Source organism: Lentinus tigrinus, assembly GCF_003813185.1.
Source record: "Lentinus tigrinus ALCF2SS1-7 unplaced genomic scaffold L226scaffold_42, whole genome shotgun sequence".
Taxonomy (NCBI): Eukaryota; Fungi; Basidiomycota; class Agaricomycetes; order Polyporales; family Polyporaceae; genus Lentinus; species Lentinus tigrinus.
Genome location: NW_027137951.1, coordinates 87,940 through 108,076, shown reverse-complemented (window position 1 = coordinate 108,076; position 20,137 = coordinate 87,940). Strand labels below are relative to the sequence as shown.

Genomic DNA, 20,137 nt, shown 5'->3' with positions numbered 1-20,137 from the left:
GCGGTGTCCTTGTTTGTGTTGTACTTATTGATTGCTGTGCACTGCGGGCCCTTGTACTAAAGCTATGAACTGCCTCCTCGTGTTGGATCGCGCTACGGCTGAGACCATCCGAACTGCCCGACGGTGTCTCGTGCACGTATATGCCGGCAAAAGAACCAGAACGCACTGGATCCGGGAGGCCAGTTCAGCACAGATTCCAGGCACTGCGCTGTCACGGGCAGAAGTCGCTGTGAGAGTATGATGCTCAGCGCGGTACCGCTGAATGCAATGACTCCTCATCCGCGAAACAAAAGCTCCTTCTAAACAGTCCCTTTGTACAGTACAACTCCCACCATGATTTCATCCTCATCTAACAAGATTTCGCTCAACGCGGCGGCATATCCCATCAAGGCCGTGACTATCTTCCAGTCGTCGTCGGCAGAACTCACACGTACAATCACAGTCGATTTAACTGTGCGTCATATATCCCCTTTCTTATTGATCCAGTGCAAGATGACACTTCGTCTGTAGAGCGGAAGGAATGTACTCGAGATTACGGGCATCTCGAGTCGAGTAGATACCGAGTCTCCTCGCATCCACGGGCTCGGCCAGGACGCGCGTGTCTTTGACATCTCCTGCGATACCAACCTTGCAAACGCGCCAGGTCCCAGAACGCGGAAGGACACGGAGACGCTCAAAGAAGTTACTTCCAAGATTCAAGCTCTGGAACTCGAGCGCGACGTGCGCCGCACCGAATACGATACGCTCGACGATGCGGTCAAATCAATGGCCAACGGGAAGCCTGCTGAGCTCGACGGCTTCATGGAGAACTTTGTCCGTCGCAAGCGCGCTGCCAAGCAAGCTGTTTGGGAGTGCGATCAACAGATCGCAACCCTCACGAAGGAGCTGTGGTTACTCACTGATGCCACCAGAGGCGAGACTGCGGGCCGCGTGGTCGCAACCATCCTCGCCAAGCGCGAGTGTAAGGTCGCATTCCAGCTCACCTATCGTACGTCTTAGTACCAGCAGCATCGTGAATCGTGTTGATTGACAACTTACCGTCGTCACAGTTGTCGCCGGCGTCAGTTGGACTCCGTACTATGATCTTCACGCGAGCACGTCTGAGGGCAGACCGTCTCCCGAGATCTGTCTCCTCTACTGCGCCAATATCACGCAAGACACCGGAGAGGATTGGGACGACACTGTTCTGACACTTAGTACTGCGAACTCGCAGGCACTCCGGAACCTGTCCGTCCCCGTCCTCGACCCTCTCAGGGTTTCTCCTCTGCCTCAACCGGCCCCTTTCGTGCCAGCGTCGGCTGCCTATCGCATGACGAGTGTCGCCGCCCCCGCCATGAGGGTGGCCCCTCAACCACAACGGTTTACGGACTCCCGTCCGAGCGATGACGAGCGTGAGAGGGCGCGGGAAGTTACGCCGCAGCTCGAGGTTGCCCCGCCAACGACCGTCGACCGCAATCCCTTGTCCCTCTCCTACCACGTCGAGGGGCTCGTTACCCTCCCGAGCGACGGCGTTCCCCACAAGGTGTCGATCGCCATACTCGACTTCACCGCCGAGCTCAAATACGTATGCGCGCCGCGTAAGAACACGTCCGCGTTTATCGAGGGTACGATCAAGAACACGAGCGAGTATGAGTTGCTCGCGGGGCCGGTCAGCGTCTTCATGGACGAGGGTTTCGTAACGAAGACCGCTTTCAAAGTGCGTGATCAGTTCTGCATATTACAAAAACAGTCGCTCACCTCGATCATAGCTCATTAGCGTGAACGAGAGCTTCGACTGCGTCCTTGGAATCGATACTGCTCTCAGGGTTACGTACGACCAGAAGTCGCAAACGGAGCACGAGCCGGCGCGAAGCTTCACGGAGCCAACGAAGACAACTACCCGCACAGTCACCACGACGGCGTCGAACAAGCATTCCTTCGATATCGCAAACCTCGTCATCCGGGATACCATCCCGCTGGGTAACGAGGATGCGAACATCAAGGTCATGCTACGCAAGCCTGACGGACTTGCCCAGACAAAAGACGGCGAAGAAGTCACTGTCAACTTGGCAGGAGAGGTCAAGGAGGGTAAGGTGCGGTGGTCAAAGGTGGAGAACGGAAAGGGAGGGGAGAAAGACGGGATGTACGAGTGGGTGCTCGCCGTGCCCGCAGGTAAGAAAGTTACCCTCGAGGCGGAATGGGCGATCAAGGCTCCCAGCAACGTCAAGTGGGAGGTGGCCGCGAACTGAGCCAATTCGCAAAAGGAGCGACTGTATGTAGTATTGGAATGCGTAACTTCGTGTATTTCTTGCATTGGCGCTGAATCGAGTTGGTTCCGGGAAAGATCGCGCTTGGACTGACTACACAGCAAGTAATTTTCGAAGCTGCAGAATGGAGCGATGCGCGGTACACTGGCCATCGAGCGTGCAGGTTTCATACATTTGGGCAAAGACGGCATGTTCATCTCGAGCAGCTCGGTAAATTTTCCACGGACAAGTATGTTCGCAGCGCGCGAGTTGAAGAGATGGAATGAAACATACCTGTGTTTGCGATGGCAAATCATGGGGAATCCAATCTATAGTGTGAAAGTCTGGATCGGTGGGGATGAGGGTATGTAACAGGAAAACAGCAGACGAATGCTGTTATGTAGGCCTCGTTAGGCGCCATCGGAGCGAGAACATGTGCTTGCAAGATCACCACTACCAATTCGCCGGCTCACAAGGCAATGAATCCTATAGATAGTGTTGACAGCCCTGAGCTGCCGGAAACGAGGTTCGCATGGAGAAGAACAAGGTCCGATGCACACTCGAGGCTGCATAGGTGTACAGAATATATCGTATCGTGCCCTCTGGATGCTCTCACAAGACAGTCGTGGTTCATCCTATACTTCACATTCCTACTGCGTCTGGCGGATAGCCAATGCATGGTTGAACTGTGAAAGGTCTCCTGGAGACACGATGGGGAAGAAGACGTGCCTCAAGCTGTGAATCTGACGCTGCATGGGATTCGCGAAGCATTGAGCGCAAAGGTCAAAGTCTGGTCAACACGGGGTCAGACTACCGCACTTCTCCCCATCACAAGTATGTAACTTACCGGCGCAGTCCAAGCATTTGTAGCGGACTCCGTTAACCGGCGAGTGAGTGCACATATCGCAGGTGATACCGATATGGGACGGGGAGGTCGCAAAGGTAGTGCTCCCTACTGCGCGATAGGCGTTTCGCATAGTTTCATATTTGGCTCTGCCGAATATCGAGGAGATGGGAAAGAACGGATGTGCAACGTGGTGCGCCTCTCGCTTGGACGAGTTTGCGATACAGGTCTCGCAGAAATCGAAATCTGACGTTAAGGTGAGTCTCAGACACCCAAATCCCAAGGACATTGGACGTACCCTCACAAACAAGGCACCGGTGCCATGTGCCTTCGATGTTCTTCTTCCCACATCCGTCACAGCTGATTCCGTGATGAATTACTCGACCCGGCGGCACCGAAGGGGCGCTCTTGACGAGGTTGTAGTCGGCCACGTTGTCCGGGTAGTGGATTGGGAAGAAATGGTGAGAGCGGTCGTGAGCATCCCATGCCCTGGGAGCTGCCATACAGAATTCACATCGATCGTACGCTGCAAGACTCGTTGTTGGTAAATCCAGTGGGCGACGCACTGCGTGAAGATTGGTACTCACAGAAGCACTGGAGACATTTGTAGCGAATGCCCTTGATGTTCGCCTTTCCGCAGAAGCCACACGATACACCTGTGTGCGTCGCAATTTGCTGCTGGGACTGATGAGGCTGCTGAAGAGGTGGAGAGGAGAGGAATCCCTGCGTAAAAAGTGGTGTTGTCTGCGCCAGCCTCGCCGTCGTGCTACCGAAGAGGCTCGTCCCTGGCACAGACGATACTTGGGTAGAGGACCCGAAACTTGAACTTGAGCTCTGCTCGTTCTCGGACATCGCAGATCCTTACGGTGCCTGGGTGGATGTTGGAGGTCTAGATAAAAGCTCAGTGGATGTCGAAAGCTGGATTTGAAGGCGCCGGTACAATCTGTTCGCTCAAATAATGACGCTCAGGCTGCGATCTCAGGGACTGACAGTTTACAGTCCATGACAGCCGTGTCCGCCTGTGCATACGAGCCACAGTCGACATACCGGATGATGATATTTGTTGCGCTCAAGAAGATATCCCAGACACCCCTCTGGACTGAGAGTAAGTATGAGGTGGGGGATCACGGTGGCTAGTCATAGGGACTTCAGGGCAGGCTCACATTGATAAGTTTGAGCCAATTAGTAAGATCAATAGTTGACTACAAGTCTGTTTACAGACCTACAGCCGTTTTCATATCGATAGGCCCCTCCGCAAAATATGTACTGATTGCCGGCTGAGGCGGACGCTGGCGGAGGACGAAAATGATCCAGTGGGAAATGGTTGGCGGCCATCGCGTAGGCTCGCCAGCGAGCGGAACTGGTATTTCGTGATCTGCCCCATCCATATTAATTATTCGAAAAGGGCCTATCGATATGAAAACGGCTGTAACAAGTTGGTCAATAACCCGAGTAACAACTACGGCCTGCCCTAATTATAGTCTGTGCCGCCTGACTAGTACTGTTACTAGGCGCGCCTTTAGTACGGTCTCGCGCTCAGCGAGCAACAATGGTTCGCCATCTCTGTCAGACTTGCGTATCGCGGCTGTTCATCCCTCAAACTTATTGCTATAGGATGCAAACTTCATTGTGGAGGTACGTTGTGGAGGTACGTTACTAAGTTGCTCTCTGAGCGCACAGTAGTACTGCCGCGAGCGGAGAAGCCGTACTCTAGCAGGTCCTGGATGACCCAGACGGTGACTCTGAAGCCATTGGATCTATTGCCGAGAAATTTAGCTGGCAAGATTGCGGGCATGTGCAATGAATTTAGGGGTAGCGACATCTCCAGCTCATGCCCTCGCGACAGGCTGGGTGCAGCTTCGAGTTAGTGCGACAGCTCAAGGGAAGTCTACTGCACTCATATGAAATAGGAGATCGAACAGGATGCAGCAGGTGTTGAGCACTTGGGTCAGCGGTCCGGGCTGAGTGTAACGGAATGTATGTGTACGTACCTCAAGTCACTTTCACATGGAATACTCAGCGACAGACCGTCCGTTCAATACCTTGGAGGAACTATGACTGCATGTGATGCCGCCGGTGGAATCATCGTCAGGTCTCCGAGACAAACACGATGATTGACGTCCGAATAGCGCAAACAGCAACTGGCGAACGGAGCATGTCCTCCGATCACCTGCGATCAGCACCGCAGCGGGGAAATTCATCACAACGGACTTCCCTGGCTTTGAATGGCGTATGTACGGGGCAGGTCACGCCATCAGGCGAGTGTAATGCCCGAGGGCGGTACGTCCGCTCGTCGCAAGCGTGATCGTCGGTCCCGCAGCTTACAGTTTCTACACAGGGCACTGCGGAACCCGACGCGCGCGGCATACTGGCAAAGCAAAGCTTCCCTCGCACCGGGACCGTGAACATAAGTCCGACCGAAAGTAAGCGACTTACCACGCTCATCGCATTGATCGCTGCGAACTGATCTTGAGTGGAGCAGACGCACGCTCGGAGTAAGCAAGAGCTGCAAGTGATCGTCTAAAAGTTTGGGGATGATGTCACCATTCAGCGATCGTGAAAGTACGTTCGGCCAACGTAGGATACGCTGACTCGAACAAAGAGCAGTACTATACTTAGTGAGGACGAGGAAGGTGGGCAGAAAGCCGGGGCTGGAACTTGGATCGGATCCGAAGCCCGCCACGACTGCGCATCTGAAATAGGCAAGCGTCGGTAGAACGACCAGTGAGCGAGGCTGCAAGTTCCATCGTGCTGATTGGTGAGTCGCTCATCTACTCATATGATTTGTGCCGTTTTACAGACAGACTTTTCACAAAGTCATCAGGTTGCAAACGGTTGATATAATGCCTAAGGACATCAAGATCAATGCGCGATATGGCACACGCGAGCCCTTTGAGTAACAATCGTTAAATGACACGAAAAACGACCGCCTTACGCCATCGCGATTCGCAAATTCTAGTGGTGCATCACGCGCAGCACTCAATGCTACGCACCTTCTCGCATAGGCGTCTCTATGGACTTGCCGCCTGTTCTACTCCACTCGAAGAACCGTAAGCGTCGCGTAAGTCCCGGGATTCGACGGTTGGTGTTTTACCTCGCCAACATGCCGCAGCACTTCCATCTGAATCGCCTTATAAAGATGGGCAAGCACCAGCGGACGTCCTCATCACCCTGCCTTCCTCTTCTCTCTCGTTCGCTGTGCTCACCTTGACATTCTTTATCTGTCTTAAAACTTCGCATTCCATACATCCAAGATGATGCACATGCTTAACTTCGTTCTCGCCGCCGTCCTCGTCACCCGTGGTATGTCTCATTTGTCCCTATCCTTGCCCCGTGTGAAGTACTGATGCCTCGACGCGTACAGGTGGTGCGGCCCCCGTCGATACTGGCGTCGACTCCTCCGCTGTTCCTACCAGCGTGTCCACCGACGTGACCTCCATCGCTACTTCCATCGCGACCTCCATCCCCAGCGTCCCCTCCGACGCTCCCAGCGGTGTACTCTCTGGTGCCCCCTCAGGTCTCCCGTCTGACCTCCCTTCCGGTCTCCCCTCAGGGTTCCCTTCGGGCCTCCCGTCTGACCTTCCCTCGGGCTTCCCTACTGCCCTGCCCTCGGGCCTCCCCACCGTGCTTCCCTCTGGCTTCCCCAGCGGCTTGCCCTTCTCCTTCGCCAGCGGCGCAGCGCCCTCCGGCGCACCCGCTGCACCCTCCGGCGGGTTCTTCTTCGGGGGCAATCCCGGCAGCGGCAAGCACCATGGCCACCACCCCGGCTCATCCGTGAGCGCGCCCGCGGACCCTGCGTCCGTCCTCACCTCCGCTGAGGCTTCCGCCACGTCTGTCGTAACCTCTACCGATGCGTCGGCGACATCCGTCGTAACCTCTGCCGATGCATCGGCGACGTCTGACGCGAGCTCCGCTGAGGCCTCCGCGACGTCGGTCGCAACCTCTGCTGATGCGTCGGCGACGTCTGTTGTGAGCTCCGCAGCGGCCTCTGCAACGTCTGACGTGAGCTCCGCCGAGGTCTCCGCGACGTCGGCCGTGAGCTCTGCTGAAGCCTCCGCGACGTCTGTAGTGAGCTCTACTGAGGCGTCGGCCACGTCTGTTGTGAGCTCTACTGAGGCGTCAGCCACGTCCGTCGAGGCCTCGACGAGCGATATCGCCACTGCCACCTCGGACGCGTCGAGCGCCGTCTCCACCACGGTCGACACGTCGAGCTCGGTCCTGACCTCCGCTGACGCGTCCTCGTCCGTCCTCTCCACTACCATCGATGCCTCCTCCGCGGTCTCGACTACTGTCGACGCGTCGAGCAGCGTCCTTGAGTCTACGACGGTTGTGTCGTCGGTCGTATCCAGCGCGACTGCCTGAAAGCTTTTCCGAGTTGCATACCCTTCCAAGAGAACTCCGCAGCATCTTGCTGTTTCGCTTGTGCGCGTCAGAGAACGCCCGTTGTTCTTCCTTTTTTTGTGATTTGGACGCTCTGGAGTTTGTCATGTAGCTACTTACAATTTTCGTGCTGCGCCTGGTCGTGGTATATTGCTAATCCATATCTATTTCTGTCTGCCTCGTCCATGATATCCTACAAGTTTGTCTGTCTGCGATCCGACGCGCGGTCATATACTCTACTACTGGGAGCTCTACAGAGCGGCACGTGGCGCAGCTTCTCCCGTGAGTATCCGTGCAATGGCGACACCCAAACCATCCGGGTTCTCCTGCACCACCTGTCGTCGCGAGTTCAGCAGTCAGCTTGGGGCATGGTACTCGAGTGAATGGGAGACATACGAAATGTCCAGCATCGGGCACTTTCTGCAACGACGCGACCGGTCTCAGCTCCAAGACCGAGTCATGGCAATACTCGGGGCTGGTGAGCGAGCATGAGGAATTCTGAAGTGGTGAAGAGTACAGGAGAAAGGAGAGACGTACACGACGTCTTCGCGTTCCCCGAGAATAACGTGCACGGCCACGGAGCGGTCGAGCGTCCCAACGCGGTCCGCAGCGACGAAGTGCGGCTCAGTGTTCGTGTACTGGGTGTACTCCTGCAGCCTGGTGCAGCACAACGTGACCTTCTTCACCGGCTGGCCGTTCTCTTCCACGGTGACTTCTCTCAGGGCGTGTTGCTAGCATCAACAGCATGAGTATAGATAGTCCGAGAACGTGCGAGTCCTTGAGTACGCACCACGAAGAGATCGAGGATGCGCGGATCCCAGCTTCCCCATGGGATGCGGGCCTCAAAGTATGCTCTGGCGTCCGCGCGGCTTTTCCACGTGTCGCGCCGCTTCGTGATCATAGTGGAGACTGTCTTGAGCGCGAATTCCTGTTGCTCGAGGTGCTCGTCCCATGCGGCTCTGGTGATGAGCGAGGGCTCGACGAGGATGAGTGACTTGAATGAGATTGGTGGGAGGGCGCTTGGCATCGTCGCGAGGATGCTGGGTAATGCGTGATGGTCAGACTCTGGATCGGCTGTTTGTGGAACTAAGGCTTACATTGCCGTCGCGCCGACAGAGTGCCCGATGGGTATGAGGGTATGGCCTTCGAAGGCACCGGAGGCGTACAGTATCTTGAAACACTCGCACCATTCTTCTACAGCTGGGCGACGGGTTGTCAATCTAACCATGCAATGTACAGTGCGCGTGGCAACGTACTGAAACCTGCCTCTTGGCGCTTCAGTGCCTCGTCATTGTAGACCGAAGCGTCGCCATGGGCTGGGTTATCGAGCAACCAGGCTTCGCGGACAATGGGCTTGCCCTCGACTGGATGCTTCAAGGCAAGTAGGTCGGGTATGATAGGTTCGAAGACTTCCTTATCTGTATACCACGTTAGTGTCAGTAGTGAGATGGCATCTCGGGGGCGAGCCTCGACTCACGGGAGCCTGTGCAGTGAAAGAAAATGAGGGTAACACCATCGGGGTTGTGATCCTCCGCTACATAGCGTTTAGCGACGAGATTAAGCCCAGTTCCTTCGAAGCGAGGCGAAGGCGATGCGGTGAAGGTGCTCGTCGTGCTTTGCATCTGAGTCATGGTAGAACGAGCGTACTTATCCTGCAGAATCAAAGTCCCCAGTGTCAGCGCGGTTCATCTGTGTGTGGTGATAGGAAGCATGAAACGCTAAACCCCATATGGCTGCTACGCGCCGATCTGGAACATCCTCAAGTAACCCCGGGTGCTCGGCTGTAACGCGCGACGTTCAAGATTAAACGTCCGCAAAGCTCACCTTTGCGCCCAGTAGCAGAAGGTGTCTTATTATGTATGAGGCCTGGTGGCAGATACTTTAGTAGCTAGGTATCAAGAAGAATATTATCTCAGCAGTTCCGGTCTTCAGCTGATATACGACCCGAGAAACTCACTCGCGTAAAACCACACTGCTCAATATCAATACGCATGCATCATGATGATGAAACCGTGGCGGTAATATAGAAGCAAAGATGACCCCGGAGGGCGGGAGCAACGCGACTTTGCCTGCCCTAAATCATCTAGGCGTCTGTATTGCAAGCCACTGGCAAACATTCCTTGTCTCCGAAATTCATTCCGTGTCGATTCGCTCTGTCCAGGCTCTCTCCTCCCCTTGTTTGACACGACACCAGAACTGCGATTCAGAACACGACGGCTCACAACTACAGGCCGGACACGGAGATATTTACAAAGTTGCTCGAACTTGGAACGCGGCTTCGCCGGTGAGTATCCTTACGATGCATGTCGCAAGTTCGTTCGGTTTCTCTTGTGGCACCTGAGGTTTCTTGTGTGAGAGTGGGCAAGCTCAAAGAAGATGCTGAGACGTACAAAATGCCCTGCTCCAGATACCGTCTGCAACGATGCAACCGGCTTCACGGCAAGGACGGACTCGTGGCAGTACTTCGGACTGCCAAAACATGAGAATAATCTGCGGGTCAAGTGCAGTAGATAAACGTACATTATCGGACTCTCGCGTTCACCCAAGATGAAGTGTACAGGAATAGAGGCATCGAGCGTCCTGAGGTGCTCGGTAGCGAGGATGTGCGGCGCCCTATTCTTGTACTGGCTGTACTCCTGCCCTTTGTCGCAGCACAGGGTGACCCGAGTCTCGGGCACTGTGTTCGATCCGTGTTCTTGCAATGGAATCTCCTTCAGCCCGTGTTTCTAGCAGTCTACACTTCAGTGCTAGTAGCACGAGCTTAGGAAAAGAGAGCACGCACAATGAAGAGGTCCATCGCACGTGGATCCCACGTTGACCACGGGAGCCGGGACTCGAAGTAACGTCTGGCGTCCGCGCGGGTGTCCCAGGTGTCGCGTCGCTTGAGTATCATCGAGCAGACCAGCGTCAGTGAACGCTCTTGCTCCTTGACGTGCTCATTCCAGGCATCTTGGGTGATCATTGAGGGCTCGATGAAGATGAGCGCCTTGAATGGAACTGCTGGCAGGCTGCTCGGGACGGTTGCGAGCAGGCTGTTCAACACGCATGAGATCATGTATATGCCAAGTCATGTGCTCAGGGAACTCACGCTGCAGTGGCTCCAAGGGAGTGCCCGAGGGGGACAAGGGTGTGGCCATCAAATATGCCAGAGGCGTAGAATGCCTTGAAGCTCTCGCACCACTCCCCGACGGCTGCAGGACCGCAATTGTGAGCCAGTAGGGCATGTCAGTTGCCAGCAGTAACGAACTTACTAACGCCGGTCTCTTGCTGCTTCAGCGCACTGCTGTTCAATACACCAGCCTCACCGTGACCAGGGTGATCGAACGTCCAGGCCTCGCGGATCATACATGCGCGCCAAGTTGGGTGCTTCTTCGACAGAAGGTTGAGGATGGTGGGCCCAAATATTTCCTTGGCTATATCATATGTCAGATCACTCGAAATGTAGATGATGTCTTTGAATTTGACTCACGAGATGCCGTGCAATGGAAGAACAAAAGCGTGATGCCATCTGGGTTGCACTCATCCCCGACGTAACGCTTCGCGACGAAGCGGAGGCCGTCCTTGAAGCGAGGCGAAGGATACACGTTGACGATGTGTGTCGAGTTGCGAACCATGAGAGTACACGTCCAACTTGGGTCTTGGGGGACGAAGTATCAGCATGAATGCTCAACGGATGTGAAGGTCCAGACGAGTTGCGATACGCACAAGAGTCGAAAAGTCCCGACTTAGATCGGGGCGAATGCAGTACGAGGGAGTCAACTTGTGGTCTCGATTCTTGACACAGTCTGCTAGCCTTCCATGGCCTCAGACTTGCTTATAAGCCCTTGGCGGTGATGTGGATTGTGCTTGCGTCCCCAGGATACCAAGCATTCCTCGTGTTGTATCCCCCACGATCGTGAAAGACAGCTCAGTAACGATCGGCGTGGTCGTCCATGGTGCCGCGTGGTGCTGCCAAATGGTTTGCCACCATACGACTCGGATGTCAAGGCGCTGCACCAGTGGACGCCGCCACTCTGTATGTTACGCCCAGAATTCGCTTTCTGCCAGATGTTCATTGACGCATGCGAATTGCGGGCAATCCGAGGGAGTGGCGGTCTTGACTGCAGATGTTGGTGTCACCCCGTTCTCATGGCGCTTTCCCTGGGCACCTTATGACGACTGATACAATGCAAATCCATAACCGAAAGAGTTCAAATCAAAGATCCTGAGACGTCCTGCAATCCCTGCCAACACGAGGTGTCCAAACGGCGTTCGGAGCCTGCGCCCACCCGACATTGCTTCAAGCTGGCGCAGTGACCACCCATTCCGCCTCTAACACGATCTCTGCGCCCGCATGAAGCCCACATACCCACTCATACATCCCTTCCTCTCGCCCACCCCTCCCATGCTCGGCCTTGGCCCACCGTACTCGCACATTCGCTTTGGCTTCCGAGTTTGTGTTCGTAGCGACAGCCATTTCCTCCCCATCTTTGGCTTGCGCAAGATCCTCAGGCTTCTGCATCGAGACTTTGATCTTCGCGTCATCGTCGCTCACAGGGAGGGAGTCTCGGACAATCAGATGCGCGATATCGAGGTCATGGTCGTTGGTCACGGTGATTGTCGTCGAATATGCTGTTGTCTTCATGACATCCGTAGCGCTTTGTGGGCTTCCGGGGTGCGACCGCTGGTGGTACGAAACCTTGAGCCGTGTATCCACCCCGAGGATACACACGAAGCTCTCATTCGCGGCGACATGCTGCCATAATTGTCAGTCTAGAGCTCTTGACTCATTGGAGGAGCAACATACATGAAGAACAGTCTTCGCGACGAACTGATCGTCGAGGTACACACGGACGGGCCCTGCGAGCAGCTCATGCTTGCCCGTATTCTGGATCCGGGCCTGCATGAACACTGCGCTGGACTTCCGCGGTACGCAGACATACTCAGGCTCAGCGCGGAGACGCAGAGTCGTGAGAGGGACCGTGTGTGCCAGGCCGTCGCTGGGTAGGGAAACGGCCTCGCCGTCGCCTACACGGTACGAATGTGCTGGATTATGAACGAACGAGAGAGGGGCAGAATTCACTGTGGCGTGGGCAAGAGACTGAGTTGTGGAGGTAAGAGGGGCGATAAAATGGGATGCGGTATCTGGATGGGGAATATGCACGTATGCGTCTTCTGGTGCAGCCTGTGTATCCTTACTGGGCTGGGGGACTCTCGTCTGCAAGTTGCTCCCGGAACCGGCTGCGTGGAGGTGAAAACCTCCAGGAGTTACGGTAAGGGGATGCGCCTTTGCTAGCGTCGAGATATGCGTGGACGACAACAGACGAGCTTGGGGCGGGTTGACCTGCTTTGGGGAGACATGCCGAGGGTCGAGGGAGGGTATGGAGAGGCCAGTAAGACTCTGCGAGCTCGATGTGCTTAACGTGATCTCTGTGTCTTTCCATTCTTCCCCGGTTGATTGGGTGATCTTAGCATAATGGTGGAGGGTGATATCCGCGCATGGTCGCCCGTCCCCCGCTGTCTGTGCGTGGAGGTCGTAGTGCGGCTCCCACCGCGCTCCCGTCACCACTAGCACAGGTGAGCATTTCTCAAGAGCAGAATGAGTTGATAACCACTCACGGTACGTTAGCTGCAAGGTCACCTCGCACTCCTGCTCCGCGAGTATGGTGACTGTAATCACCGTGGAACCATCACCCTTCCGCGACTGAAGCGGGACGGAGAGCTCCCGCTCTAGCTCGAGGATCTGGCGATCGAGAGTCTGTAGGGCGTCCGATGCACTGCGCATCTGCTGGACGAGGGTCTGCATCAACTGATCGACTTCATGACCCGCCTTGGAGCCCGGCGGATCCTGAGAGTCCTTGGCGAAGCCGGAAACATTCTGGATGAGAGAGTGCGCAATCCCATGCGAGACATGCAGTCGGGAGGCGGTTTCCACGAGCCTGTCGTACTCCTGCTGGCGGAGCGTCCGTTTGGCGACCAAGGCTTCGCATTTGGCGGAGAGTTCCTCGATGTTGCAGCATATGTCGAAGACGCGGACGCCAGAAGGTCCCGAGAGTACGCGGATCCGCGGAGAGTCAAGGTCGATGCAACTCGAGATGCCGTCGATGTTCACCACGTTCTTCTCGCCCTATAGTATGATTGGGTTGAAAATGCGGCCAGGGCCTCGCTCGTGAGTAATACACACAGGAGAAGGTCGTGGTCACTGACCCGTAAGCTGAGTGGGAACGTGCGTGTGATTTCTGCAGTACCAGTGTCGGAGTGGAAGATCGTCACGGACTTGATGGGGTGGTCTGATGCATGGAGAGATATGGCGCTTGCTGCCATGCTCGAAGATGAGTCTCTGCTCGTTTCGAGTGATGTATGAGAGGAGAGGGGATACTCACACCACCTAAGACCCATCTGTTAAGTATGACCGCGCCCGGAGTCAGCGCATAATGAGCGCAGGGATGTGTCAATACGCTAAAGCCGGGCGTACCGTCGGGTGGCCTGATACCTGGACGCCGAAAGTGGATGCAATGGCAACCTGCAGCTAAAGAGTACGTGCGCAAGGTCTGAATTGTCCTCGGACGCGCTTGGGGTTCAACTTGATGATATCATTCCGACTCCGTCCGCAACTGGGTGACGTGTATAGTGCCGCCGACGCCGACACTCACACGCGGGCCGCTGGAACCGCATATCATCGATGAGAGTCGTATAGGTGAGGCTTCTTGTGCCAACCATCGCCGCAGTGAACCCTAGGGACTATACATAACACTGCGGGCGCAGATGAGTGCTCCGGCTCTAGGAATTGCCGCGAACAGCGCAGAGCATAAGGAAGGCGGCATACGTACAGAACGCAACGGGTATGGTTTGAGAACTAATAATGCTGGCATTTCGTGTTTGTATGACATGGTATCTTCCGAGATTCGATAGAACGTGCAAATGAGGACGAAGGCGGCAACTACGGCGACTACACAATAGACAACGAGCTCTCGCTTGTTCCCTTCTTGATCAGTGGCTTCGGAGACGGGAGGTCGCCCTCGATCTCGGTCGTGACTCTGATGTCTAGAATGCGAGGCGGCTCCGGGAGCTACGCAAGGGTGTAAGTGAGAAGGGAAGAGCTCGGAATGCAGAGCAAGGTCTTACCTGAGGGGAGTTAAAGCGCTCCGCGGTCGCAGTGCGGTTGGCACGGGCGATGGCACTCATGCTGTATGCCTTCGTACTGACAACGGGGACCTTGGGGATGTTACGAGAGTTCAAGCTGTGCATGACAATGAGTGTGTCGTCATAATAGATCGTCCGTGAGCGTTTTGACTCACACGCAGAGAAGGGTATTCACGTATACTGCGGGAAGGATGCGATCAGTGCATGCGCCTGGAATGGGGCAGTAACACTCACGTTTCACTGTGACCTGGTTCAAAGCCGACCACCAGACGGTGTTACGCGCAGCCACTGCCTGTTCTTAGCGTCAGCATGGATCAGTTCGGCTCGAGAGAACGCTTACTCACTAGTATTAGCGTCACCAGGTCGAAGATTCTGAGGCCATGTCAATGATGTGCATTGTAGTACATACGCTTCTCAGTGAACTTACGCAATAAGAAGTCCTGAGAACTTGTCAGTGAGTTTGATACCATGGAAACGGATAACAGAGTACTCACCAGTGTTGATCCCATATATCACTGCGGTGTCCCAGAATGAATGGTCGCTGGACGTCGTTGTCAGAGTGGACAGGAAGTAGCAAGACACCCACCCACCCTTTCTGCGTAACACGACCACGCTGCAAAACTGCGATGAGTGCGCCTGTCAGCAGGACATCAGCGACAACAGCGGTTGAGAAGGTCGCCGAGATCAGGCCCTGGGGTCATCGTTAGCTGGGAGAGATGATTATGAATGGAGAGATATGAGCTTACGATTTCATAGATGAAAGCTTCGACGGAGTTCGTCTTGAATCTAGATATGGTCCATTAACACCGGAAGTTGTGTCCGGGAAGCGCAAGTACGCACACTTTGACTGTGAGGTCTTTAGGGACATATGAGCGAACTATAAATCGAAAGAGCCAACGAGTAAGACGTTCTTACCCACGATAAGTCCTGCATCGTATCGGAGGGAGACAGTTCGTTTAGAGCGACGAAGTGCTAAGACTGGACGAGTAGCGTACCGAACTTGGCGAGTGTGAATGCAGCCTATGGAAGAGATAAGCCGCGCGCAGGCGGACATAATCGAACCAACTCACAGCTAACGTGGCTAGTACTTTGAACTCGAAAGCAACTATACAAGGCGGAGGATGAGCCCATGAAGCGCTTCGATATTAGATCGATCGGACGTACTTATAGAAACACGTCGGATGAAGAACCTATGACAAATCAGATTTCGGCAATAAGCTGCGAGCTGGATATCATATGCGACATCACGCACGTCTGTGTTGAGATCATCACTCCGGCCTGCAGTATTGCCATTAGCATATGGACCCGGGACAGGAACTGGCAACTCACTCCGATAACGGGGAAACACTGCGGGTGAACAAGAAATGAGTGAAACCAGAAGCACACAAGAGCGGAAACTCACATTCAGCGACCTGACAAGCCGTCAATACAGATCTAAGATAGGGTATACTGGGAAGGCATACCATACACCTCGGAGGAGCACGAGAGGGTCGAAGTAGTTTGATACAAGATAGTAATAACTGTTCACTTGTGAGATGTTATGCAGACGCGGGACGGTGTTACAACAGGCACACCATGCATGGATAGCGAAGGCGGAATGGAGGGTCTCTAGAAGCCTGAGAGCTGGATAGGCATCTAGTTGTGGCAAAGCAGGTCATGGATCACACACATTGCGATGCTGACCTGATACAGCATCAGCAAGTCGACTGACTATAGCGGGAGGGTGACTCACAATGGCTCTAATGAAGGGAGTATCCGTAGGGCAGAAGCGGAAATATCGATACAATTGGTGTAGTGCAAGTCCGTACAATCTGTTCACGGACTTCAATCATCTTTCTCATGGTTCAAGCCGGGGTACTCACAAGATATTCAAGAAGGAACCCAGAAGTAGTGCGCCATATGTATCATTTAAGCTAGGGAGAGAGCCAACCGAGGGAGCGAGGCTCGAGGCCGTCGACAGTACATCAGAGAAAGTGGAAGTGTGAGGCATCGTTCTGCAAGCAAGGCGAGAGGTGTGCACCCGTCAAGGATAAAAGGACTGGAGTAAGGTGCACCTACAAAGACCTCAACGTTCCATCATATGATGAAGCGCCACAAGATGCCGCTCAAGAAGGGCCGGAAGATGCAGGATGGAAGTTGGTTCCACATCGGGCGCCAGTTAGGAGTACCTGCGAGTGAATGGGCATCAGCTCGAGCCCTTGGTACAGATGCATTATCACAACCTATGGAAGGTCCGTAGTACGAGCCTTCCGATCGCTAACCGATGTTCGTGCAAACCCTAGTACTGGTCAGGAAGCCTCACTGATGGGCGCATAGGGACATCATCATCACGAAGACACCAGAGAACAAGGGAATGTGGGCGCGAAGTTGACGGTACTCTCCACCGGCTGCCTGAGTATCGTCTGCGACAGACGGGTCTACATCGCAACGTGTTCCACAACACCGCCCAGTGTCTTGCGGCCCTCCATGGGCGCTCTTATGCCGGAACACATCCAAAAGAGACACAAGGCATCGATGATTACGAGAATTCAGTCTTACCTTGTACGAAAATTCTCCATACTACCGAGCAACTTTTCAACATCGCCTCCCGACAAGATCAGCCTTGTTAACCAGTGAACTCCTGCGTGACGTAGCATCCGCCTTTTTGTAGTGAGAGCGTCGTCAGTGAGTGATCCATGTAGGAAGAGGCAAATTAACATACTTCACTCATTCCGATGAATGCCTATTGCACGAGGTATGACTTCTCCAGCGCAGGTCGGGACTCGGTATCATCGTCACGGTGGTCAAGGAGTAAAACAGGAAGCGCCAGCCTGGAAGCGCTCGACCTTACGGCTCGCCCGAATTGCCCGAACTGCTGAAGGGAATATTGGAACTCTGATTACACACTATTCGAGGGCACAGTATATGATGTTTTCTTCAGGCGAGAACAGTGTGAGAGCTTATGGTAGCACCCTTGATCGTATCCCCTGAATCGTCCCCTTCAACCTCTCTAGTGACTACGACGTCAATTATAGGCGGAGCCTTGTCCGGGAGCTAGAACAGCCAGCGTCTTAGCATAGGTTCAGTGATCACAGATAGGAAAAGGCCTACCTGGGGCACGTTCCACCTCTCAGCCTTCGTGAGGCGATTGGCACGCGCAATAGCTCGAGGGATGCACAGGTCTTCTCCGAGGACGATTTCTTTAGTATCCAACTGCTTCCGTGAGTTGAGCCTGATCAACGGTCTGGTCAGACTGGATGCCGCCGAGCAAAGATGAGCCACCTACACACTGAACAGTGTATTCAGATAGACTGAGCATGGATGTCAAAGTCAGCTCGGAGTCGTCTAGACACCCACTAGTACAGGCTGCACTGACATTTGACTGTGAACTGAGCCGGGAACGTCCACCAGAGGGTATGCGGAGACGCAACCGTCTACAGATACGACTTGAAGTGAGTACACTTTGGCGCCATACTATACGGCCACAAGAAAGGCTCACCACTATCAAAGACACGAGGTCGGAGATACTAAATGGGATCAGGTGGGTTCGGAGGGCATGCATGTGAAATATAAGGCAACGCACCATATCAGCATCCCTGTGGACTCGGAGTTGTCAGACGCCGATGGCAAAGCTTCAATACACATAGAACCCACCTGAATTGATGCAGTACACCATCATCCAATCCATGACGCCGCCTCGAACGAGTTTCGATCTGAACGTACTCTCTCTGGCTCGCCGACAATTTGAATAGCACGTTCAGCAGCATGCTCGTGAGCATGACACTGGCCATGGTGCCACATGCATACATCAGGGCGGTTATCGTCTAGGCGGAGCAGGTTGAGCGCACGGAGACGGAGAGATGAATCATGAGAGGCATTGGGATAGGACCGCGCACCTCGCTTCGCACATAGACGTTTCCCTGGTCATCCGTAAACCTGCATTTTCCTGTAAACAAGAATTCGAATCCACGAGGAACATACTGACGCTCGTCCCGCCAGAGCTGCATAGGAAAGGGTGAGCGATGAACTGGCACGGACTAACGTGACTCACACATTGCGAGGCCTGCGGAGCACGGCAGAGTGACAGACAGCGATCGAAGGTCTTAATACATAGTTTGACATGGAATTTTAGGCACATACCGAACTTTATCAAGACAAACACAGTCTACCTGCAGAGTTAGACATATAATCTGACATTCCGTGAACATGCCGACTCACTGCAGCATACACGACGAGCCGGTGTTTTAGCTCGACTGGACTAGATTGAGCGTTGTGCAGCTACGACACAAGCCGATCGACATACTCATGGACACCCTCCGGAGGAAGAATCTGAGCGAGTGTGTCAGTATTTCATCCTCGACGTAGACAGGGACGTAGACGAACATTTGAGTGAAAAGCATGACGAATGTCTGGAGAAATCAAGGGAGTGTCAACGGAGAAGACGAGACCTCTGAGGAAGGCGTACCCCCGAGATGACAGAGATCTGGCATGCCGTATTTGTTAGCCAGATTCTCGTCAACGACTGGCTTACGCTCACGTTCAGAGACCTGAAGGAGGTAAGCTCCAGCCTTCATACATGGTCTTATGAAGGGCGGAAACCCACCAAACTGTGTGATTAAGGGCAGACGGGTTGGAATAGTTAGTGACGAGGTAGTGGTAGCTTCTCATGACGCGGTGAGATCAGCGAGTACGGTCGAAAGTATAGGCTGAAGGAGTACGTACCAGAAGTGCATTGCAAATGCGATCTCCAGAGTGTCGAAGAAGCTTCCGAAACGGGGCATGAGTATAAGAAATGACCATGAAAGGACCTACTCACGTAGCAACCAGGGCCTGGATAGAACCACTCAGCAGTCCGCACGGGTACTCTTATACAGAGGAGAATCACGCACCAAATACCGAATGCAAGGCCCGTCCGACCTCTGTCCCACCCGTGCGTAGATGAACATTTGATGCAAGGATATACCATACGGACTGAGCAGGTCGCGGAAAGTTTCAGTCGAAACACAACGCTCGACCCACATGAGAATACTCACATCAGGCTAAGCGATGTACCAAGTAACATAGGTGCTAGCGTCGCAGCGGTGTCAACTGAAGTGGCCGACATCTTGGACAGGCCTTCGAGCATCCACAAAGTCCGAGAGGGGGGTTGTGAGCACGCGACAGGGCTATAAAAATAGGATTGCCACAACGCATCATGTTACGGCGCTCCTGACTTGTCCGTCCGGGCTTTGTGATACATTCGGAATGGCGGGGACGTGTTCGCCAAGCACCGCAGGGAGTGCGCAGGTGGCAGTCGTGGGAGTGCGCAGGCGGCCTGCCAGTGAGGATAGCCACGACCAGCGTCCAATTGCGGCCTTGCCGTCCATGATCTTGATTCATGCTCTCGCAATCGGAGTATCGACTCGGCTTCAGGCTTAGCTATGTGGTGTCTTGTAGAGTTCCTGGGGTACTGTGTGGATCGAATCGCTCGGAGTTGAGGATGCGCCCAACTACAGCTAGAGTGATCAGGAGTGGCAGGTTCCAATAGGCTCGTACCTCGCATGTCTGGCGTATCGCCGTATGTTTCTGAAACGACACTGGACAGATA

At 54.3% G+C, this 20,137-nt stretch overlaps 9 protein-coding genes across 9 annotated transcripts; 2 read left to right on the top strand and 7 right to left on the bottom strand.

Moving 5' to 3' along the window:
• Positions 1–333: 333 nt before the first annotated feature.
• On the top strand, positions 334–2,228 carry L226DRAFT_616499 (uncharacterized protein; the record flags this gene model as incomplete). The annotated part of the gene is made up of 4 exons (XM_067686914.1): positions 334–453; positions 511–988; positions 1,050–1,696; positions 1,749–2,228. 4 exons carry the CDS (start codon positions 334–336, stop codon positions 2,226–2,228), a joined length of 1,725 nt encoding a protein of 574 aa, XP_067530484.1.
• Positions 2,229–2,566: 338 nt separating this feature from the next.
• L226DRAFT_493595 (uncharacterized protein) lies at positions 2,567–3,980 on the bottom strand. The gene is made up of 4 exons (XM_067677447.1): positions 3,657–3,980; positions 3,368–3,595; positions 3,073–3,315; positions 2,567–3,015 (listed from the first exon to the last, which is right to left on the bottom strand). Exons 1-4 carry the CDS (start codon positions 3,919–3,921, stop codon positions 2,876–2,878), a joined length of 876 nt encoding a protein of 291 aa, XP_067530483.1. The 5' UTR covers positions 3,922–3,980; the 3' UTR covers positions 2,567–2,875.
• Positions 3,981–6,240: 2,260 nt separating this feature from the next.
• On the top strand, positions 6,241–7,631 carry L226DRAFT_616497 (uncharacterized protein). The gene is made up of 2 exons (XM_067686913.1): positions 6,241–6,372; positions 6,434–7,631. The coding sequence occupies exons 1-2, from the start codon at positions 6,324–6,326 to the stop codon at positions 7,429–7,431; spliced, it is 1,047 nt and encodes a 348-aa protein (XP_067530482.1). The 5' UTR covers positions 6,241–6,323; the 3' UTR covers positions 7,432–7,631.
• L226DRAFT_493592 (alpha/beta-hydrolase) lies at positions 7,592–9,461 on the bottom strand. Its single transcript, XM_067677446.1, has 9 exons — positions 9,407–9,461; positions 9,274–9,337; positions 8,927–9,101; positions 8,706–8,867; positions 8,547–8,649; positions 8,240–8,489; positions 7,987–8,180; positions 7,846–7,924; positions 7,592–7,784 (listed from the first exon to the last, which is right to left on the bottom strand). Exons 3-9 carry the CDS (start codon positions 9,078–9,080, stop codon positions 7,701–7,703), a joined length of 1,026 nt encoding a protein of 341 aa, XP_067530481.1. The 5' UTR covers positions 9,081–9,101; positions 9,274–9,337; positions 9,407–9,461; the 3' UTR covers positions 7,592–7,700.
• Positions 9,462–9,676: 215 nt separating this feature from the next.
• L226DRAFT_554987 (alpha/beta-hydrolase) lies at positions 9,677–11,063 on the bottom strand (the record flags this gene model as incomplete). The annotated part of the gene is made up of 7 exons (XM_067683028.1): positions 9,677–9,786; positions 9,840–9,918; positions 9,970–10,175; positions 10,232–10,481; positions 10,538–10,640; positions 10,701–10,862; positions 10,919–11,063. 7 exons carry the CDS (start codon positions 11,061–11,063, stop codon positions 9,697–9,699), a joined length of 1,035 nt encoding a protein of 344 aa, XP_067530480.1. The 3' UTR covers positions 9,677–9,696.
• A 90-nt stretch (positions 11,064–11,153) lies between these two features.
• L226DRAFT_262693 (uncharacterized protein) lies at positions 11,154–11,643 on the bottom strand. Its single transcript, XM_067673388.1, has one exon. It carries the CDS (start codon positions 11,502–11,504, stop codon positions 11,238–11,240), a length of 267 nt encoding a protein of 88 aa, XP_067530479.1. The 5' UTR covers positions 11,505–11,643; the 3' UTR covers positions 11,154–11,237.
• On the bottom strand, positions 11,617–14,101 carry L226DRAFT_262579 (uncharacterized protein). Its single transcript, XM_067673387.1, has 6 exons — positions 13,904–14,101; positions 13,812–13,827; positions 13,636–13,745; positions 13,048–13,555; positions 12,236–12,996; positions 11,617–12,184 (listed from the first exon to the last, which is right to left on the bottom strand). Exons 2-6 carry the CDS (start codon positions 13,825–13,827, stop codon positions 11,729–11,731), a joined length of 1,851 nt encoding a protein of 616 aa, XP_067530478.1. The 5' UTR covers positions 13,904–14,101; the 3' UTR covers positions 11,617–11,728.
• Positions 14,102–14,377: 276 nt separating this feature from the next.
• Positions 14,378–16,561, bottom strand: L226DRAFT_575199 (uncharacterized protein; the record flags this gene model as incomplete). Its single annotated transcript, XM_067685165.1, has 22 exons — positions 14,378–14,497; positions 14,554–14,668; positions 14,727–14,751; positions 14,806–14,863; positions 14,916–14,943; positions 14,999–15,011; positions 15,066–15,112; positions 15,162–15,262; positions 15,318–15,357; positions 15,412–15,427; positions 15,487–15,498; positions 15,567–15,591; positions 15,642–15,676; positions 15,736–15,761; positions 15,824–15,849; positions 15,901–15,918; positions 15,974–15,983; positions 16,035–16,091; positions 16,146–16,187; positions 16,241–16,254; positions 16,304–16,382; positions 16,434–16,561. 22 exons carry the CDS (start codon positions 16,559–16,561, stop codon positions 14,378–14,380), a joined length of 1,035 nt encoding a protein of 344 aa, XP_067530477.1.
• A 926-nt stretch (positions 16,562–17,487) lies between these two features.
• L226DRAFT_575198 (uncharacterized protein) lies at positions 17,488–19,654 on the bottom strand (the record flags this gene model as incomplete). The annotated part of the gene is made up of 18 exons (XM_067685164.1): positions 17,488–17,604; positions 17,662–17,782; positions 17,837–17,861; positions 17,927–17,984; positions 18,358–18,470; positions 18,532–18,551; positions 18,604–18,613; positions 18,691–18,715; positions 18,769–18,803; positions 18,854–18,879; positions 18,934–18,959; positions 19,016–19,033; positions 19,088–19,097; positions 19,154–19,210; positions 19,273–19,314; positions 19,367–19,380; positions 19,440–19,521; positions 19,584–19,654. The coding sequence occupies 18 exons, from the start codon at positions 19,652–19,654 to the stop codon at positions 17,488–17,490; spliced, it is 870 nt and encodes a 289-aa protein (XP_067530476.1).
• Between the last annotated feature and the right edge of the window lie 483 nt (positions 19,655–20,137).